The sequence below is a fragment of the Egretta garzetta genome, unplaced genomic scaffold, assembly GCF_000687185.1.
Source record: "Egretta garzetta isolate BGI_Z169 unplaced genomic scaffold, ASM68718v1 scaffold349, whole genome shotgun sequence".
Taxonomy (NCBI): domain Eukaryota; kingdom Metazoa; phylum Chordata; class Aves; order Pelecaniformes; family Ardeidae; genus Egretta; species Egretta garzetta.
The window spans coordinates 1,941,334-1,947,333 of record NW_009260788.1 but is presented as its reverse complement, the minus strand read 5'-3'; the positions used below and the strand labels follow the sequence as shown (position 1 = coordinate 1,947,333).

The 6,000-nt window shown below is 33.1% G+C and overlaps 1 protein-coding gene across 1 annotated transcript in view; it reads left to right on the top strand.

The window, feature by feature from the left end:
• The window catches only part of ARID2 (AT-rich interaction domain 2), a 109,486-nt gene that overhangs the window by 58,362 nt on the left and 45,124 nt on the right, over nt 1-6,000 (top strand). Inside the window, exons 4-6 of the mRNA XM_009646416.2 lie at nt 1,611-1,744; nt 2,584-2,802; nt 5,521-5,588. Coding sequence (XP_009644711.1) covers nt 1,611-1,744; nt 2,584-2,802; nt 5,521-5,588 — 421 coding nt within the window. The remainder of the gene's footprint in view (nt 1-1,610; nt 1,745-2,583; nt 2,803-5,520; nt 5,589-6,000) is intronic.

Genomic DNA, 6,000 nt, shown 5'->3' with positions numbered 1-6,000 from the left:
TCTGCTGAGAATCACCTTTTGCCATATGGAAGCTATGGTTTGTATTTGGTTTTAATCTTTGGATATTAGATGTAAGGGAAAGGAAAGAAGTAGGATAAAGAAAAAATGTTGTGGGATTTTACTTTTTTGCAGATTTTAAATTGGGACCTAATTAGCATTAAATGCATATTTTTCACTTAAAGGTTAAAAAACCAACCATATTTAAATGTAAGTTTTAGTTCCTAAAAGCAATGATACGATTTTTGCTGACTCCTTAACTCACTCAAGAGTCTACGTACTAAGGATGGTCCTATGGCAGTGGTTCACGTGACAAGAACATACATAGTACTTTGGATATCCTGAACATTAGTCAGACACAAATCATAGTTGCATGTGGTACGGTGCACCGTGATATGTCTTAGTAACTCTGAAATTTTTTCCTTCCTTCTGGCATGTACCAATTTCTTAACAAAAAATATATTTGCTAATATTTTAAAGTTACGGTTATGTCACTGATACCTCACTTCATGAAATAATTACTACTTTAATGCATCTGAAATATTCCCCAGAGGTCAGTGGGAATACTGTTTTCTTTAAATCACAGTAAATTAATGCTTTCTGTGTCTACTGACAAAAATGACACCAAAAGCTTGGGGTTTTTTCCTAATATATTAAATATTTTTAGCATATGCAAAGAGTAAGATAAATGTTGTATATGATTTCCTGATTATGTAATATTTTTATTATGATTTAATTGACTTTATATTTTCAGTTTTCAGCACAATGAAAGTTTGTAAATTTAGGCAACTTTGTGATCTTTGAATAATTTCATGAATGGTTTTGGAACTACATATCAGTGTGAAGTTAAAGGTTATGGTGTGCCTTTTAAGTTGACTTTCTGTCTTGGAGTGTAAAACGTTCTGAAAGTTACAGATTTAATGCTAATTAAATTAGATTACAGATTTAATGCTAATTGAGATAATTAATTTACCAAGCTGATCGACTGTTTACTCTTGTTATGTATAAACTCTGTGCTTGTGGTCCATTCTGTGGACAATATATCAGCACTTTTTTCTTAAGGGGTTCAAAGGGATTTCCAGTGGTCATTAGTTGCAGCCATGGCTCAGAACTTCTGATCCTGAATTGTTGCCCTTAGTATCCCTGAATTCTCTTTCTCTCCTGTAATTGCTACGACTTGGTATATTGTTTCTCTTTAAGTCAGATGAAAAGAAATAAGTGTTTTTCTGGACTTGTCCTCAGTATATGTACTGGTAACCTTTACAGAGTAATTTTTATGATGCTTCCACCTGCAGGGTTATCTTGGGTAGCAAAAGCTGATTTGGGAAGAATGGACTTAGTCACAAGAGGGCTCAGCGGGTTGCAATATAGCTAGGGATTGTTTTTGGGAAATGTGAAGAAATTTAATATCTAAATCCATAATTCCACATATCTGCATTTTCTGTATCACATATTGTCAGTCTGACTCGTATTTTATGTTTTATACCACTTTGACTATTGTTTCCAGTAAATGCCCATGTTTGTACAGTTTGTTTCGTTTGGCAATTCAGCTCTTGGGGGATGAAGGATTTAGTTGTACTATATACATTAAAATCTTTGCTTTTCTTTTCCAGTTATCTAGAAAAGTATGAAAAAGTCCATCATTTTGGGGAGGAGGATGATGAGGTACAACCGGGCAATCCAAAGCCACAACTTCCTATTGGTGCAATTCCAACTTCCTATAACTACCAGCAACACAGTGTGTCAGGTAGATTTTTGAGCGAAAGTGCTATTTTTTCCATATACATATATACACACATATATATTTGGACAGGATACAGAAGTAGTGTGTAGCTAAATTTATTAATATTAAAACTATCAAATACACGGATCACTCTAACTATTAAATACACTCAAAAACCTTTCCTCTGTTAACCAAAACAAAATAAATATGAAAATCCATAAGCTATTTATCTTCTTTACAAATGTTTCTCTCTCTAATTAGCAGGGCTAAATAGTTACTTGTCTTGAAACAAAGTACCTTGAAAATTCTCAGATTGTGTTTCTGTCACATCAGTCATTTCTCTACAGGGCCAAATACCTGAACTGAGCATACGATCAATTAATCTTTAAAAGCCAAGGAATAAAGCACATGCATAAGGAGCCAGAATCACCACCGCTGTAATTTAGAGACCACAGTATCAGTCTTGAACCAATAAGCAAATCAGAAGCTGGTGAACTCTCTGGAATGGATGTGCAATTTGTAGAAAGTGACTCCAAATTGTATTACAGTTCTATTCTGCTTTAATTAAAGTTTGCATTTTCAAAGCTTTTCTTTGGGAGAACATACTGCACTATTGCATTCTGGAGATGATGAAGGAATTAATATTAACTAGAAAGGTACACAGCTAAGTAGAATGTGTTCAGCCAAAGACAAATGGAAAAAATAAATGGAATACTGTAAAAACATGTTAAAACCCACAATACCTTATTAATAAACTTTCTTGGGAAATACCTATAATTCATAATAATATTGCCTAATGTATCATCTGAATATTAACTACTTTAGCTGTGAAAACATTGTTTTAATTTTTTTTTCTTATTTAGATTACCTTCGTCAAAGCTATGGGCTGTCTATGGACTTTAACTCACCAAATGACTATAATAAATTGGTGCTTTCACTGTTATCTGGACTCCCAAATGAAGTGGACTTTGCTATTAATGTATGTACTCTTCTTTCAAATGAAAGCAAGCATGTTATGCAGCTTGAAAAGGACCCTAAAATCATCACTTTACTGCTTGCAAACGCTGGGGTGTTTGATGACAGTAAGTATATAGCATTTTTGCAATAGAAATAATCAATACCTGTTGTAGCAACTTTCACAACCCTTGATAATCAATATGTTTATAATTTATTGCACTGCAATGTACTTATCTCTAGTTTTTACCTTGTCCACAGTTACAGTTTTTATCGGACATTACAAATACCTTTTAAGTTAGGTAATTTAAAATGGTGTTACTTAACAGTTTAGTGAAATGTAAGAATTAGTTTTTCAGTGATAGAGTTTAATTGTTCAAGATACTCAAACTACAAAATTGGATTTCCATCTGCTTGTAGTGTATTACTGCTTGCTTCTGAATTTGTAGGACCATGCTGGCTTTTCGTAATTCTTTTCTAGTAGCAGTCACAAATCTAAAAAGCAAAGAAGGACAGCCTGAAAACAATGACCCACTAAGATTTTTATCCTGATAATTCACTACATGCTCAACTGTAGTAAAATTCAGAATACAAAACTCAAGGGATAAAAATCTTAATCTGAGTTTCAGAATTACTTAATGTGTTAGCACATAAATTTTAAAGGAGTCTATTCAATCAAAATACTTCAGTATATGAAATAAATTCTTCTGCTTGATTTGTTCGGGGTGACCTCCATGCCAAGTTGTTCCTTGTTAAATGCTTGTATGCCTTTATGTCAAGGAGAAGGGGGAAAAAAACAGTTAACCCAAACCATCCTAAAATTGTAACAGCATAGCTCCTATCTTGTGGTGGCAAGGAGGAAGTATTTACTGGTTTTATATACTGATTTTTTTTTTTTTTAATACTGAGTATCAGAAATTACAACCATAAGAAATTGCTCAAATGAGCTTTTTCAGATGAGTATATTTAAGTCTGCTAGTACAGATGATCGTATTTGGTTTTTGAGTGTAAATCTGCTTTGAATATGTAAGCACAAATATAATATGGTATGTCAGAGGTTCTGTTTTAAAATTCTGGAGAAGAATCAGTGTTAGACATTGTATACTGGTTGTTGTTTTGGTTTTTTTTTTCGCTTGTGTTTTTGTTTTTAAATAATTTGCATTTTTAGATAATATTTGTAGCTTCCCTCTCCTCCCCCCAGTATTGCATTAGCATTCTCCAGCCTCTCTCTGAGGTTTTTGATTTGTACCCGTGCCCTTCAGATGTGGTTAGATCTCGGTCATCTAGCCCAGTCACAAGAACTTTCAAAGAAAAATATTTGAAAGGAAGCTAGAGTGAAACTTGCATTCCAGGATGCTTGCTCTCTAGCTGTTTGAGTTGCCATCACTCCCCTGTTCTTTTGTTGAAACATCTATGGACTTAGGAATTTATAAATAACTTAATCAAGTTTTGTATTGCGATTTCATTATTTTTTGGATGTTGCAAAAGTACACCAAGTTTTCTTGAGTTTCTTAACTTGGACTCCAAGCACAGGCTTGTTCCATAGCTGGACTTTATTAGTTTTTCTTATATTGAAAAATATTTGAGGTAAAGCCAAGAGGAATGAGGAGCATGTAATGGGCCTACTCTTTTCATTTTTCCTCACCTGATTATATGTCTGGATAAATCCAGGGAGTGTCCTAGCAGCATTAGAAGGACTAATTGGGATAAATTGAGGAAAGAAAGGGGGAGTGTGTTTACTTACTTTTGAAGCATGAAGCCTGATTTGAAATTCTTACATGCTTTTATAATCTAAATAATGAAGGTAAATCTGTTAAATTTGGTGATTAAATGAAATCTGTGATTAGCAAATTCAGGTAGTATGAAAACAGTGTCACAATAATTTCAGGTGTAAATAAATGATAGCTGATTAACTTTTATTTAATGTGGGTTTTAGATTTGGATTTTCTATAATTAAGGCTTTATCACTGTCAGTATTTATAATGCACTGCTTCTAGGTAACAAGAAAAATAGATCTTCAACTTTTTTTTCCCCCGATAAATTTTGACATGACAAATATATTGCATGCGATAGGGCAGCTCCAGGGATTTGGGTTTATATAGTGTCTTTAATTTGGAGTGCTGCATAAGCTTTGGTTTGGATTCTCTGAGTTGAAAGCTCATGTGGTCTTGGAATTGAGATTTGTAGCATTTTGTTCAAAACAATACAAAATTATGAGTGAAAATGTTTAAGCGTAACTCAAATGTGTCATTAGTTCATTACAGAACTATTACAAGACAGTTTATTTTTTGATTGACTGAGTCTTTTGAGTCGGATTGTCTGGGTCTTCACTGCTTTCAAGGAGTGACAATTAGAAAATTCGTGACAGTGGCTTCACCAAACACCGAAGAACATCCATTAGGCTTCCTGTTTAAATACTGACTTTCATTTGAATGCTGTCAGAATTCCACTGCTACCATTATGTTTTTTTAGAAAACATCAGTGGGAATTTGTTTAATTACTAAAGTAGTGTTTACAGCTTATACTGTGCACATGGAAAACAGTTGTTGATGTGAGCAGTCATCTTGACTCCTGGAAAAGGGCTACGGAAAAGCTTCCGATGTGTTTTTTAAAGGGTTCACAAACTAGTCCATTCTTTATGGACTACTTAGTCTCAATTTAAACTGTAAAACTGCAGTAGCAGTTAATTAGAGTTGGTTTATGCAATTTAATATAGGACTTTTTTAATGAAAAGGAAAAACTGGAAGAGTCTGTAGTGTTGAATATTTAGTTTATGGATTAGTAAAAAGTCAAACGAAAATGTTCATTTTTTTTACTTTACTAAATTCTGATTTTTATGCTTAAAGCTTTAGGATCATTTTCTGCTGTGTTTGGAGAAGAATGGAAGGAGAAAACTGATAGAGATTTTGTTAAGGTAATTTAAAATTTATTAAAATAATTTTGAGCTGCATATCCCGGGTATCAAATCCTTTAAAAAGATAGAAAAAGATAAGATATACTGGCATGTGTTTTTTGAATTACTCTCAAATTTATTCCTTTGATTTAAATATAATAGGACACTAAATCACAGTTGTCATAAAACGTTTGGATAAGCAGGAAGAAATGTATTAAGAAAAAGTAGGTGTAGGCAAATGAATAAAGAGGTTGTATGTTTCTTTATAAGAAAGCTACTGTGTGTGAGGAAAACTGGCCAACGTATTTACAAGACAATGCTGGTTTTTTAAAACTGCCATGATCAGTAAAGAAACATTCTGGATTACGAAAATAAAGTCCGTAGTATAAGAAGCATAAAACGAATTTAAGTAAGTTAGCAATGTTGCAAGTTT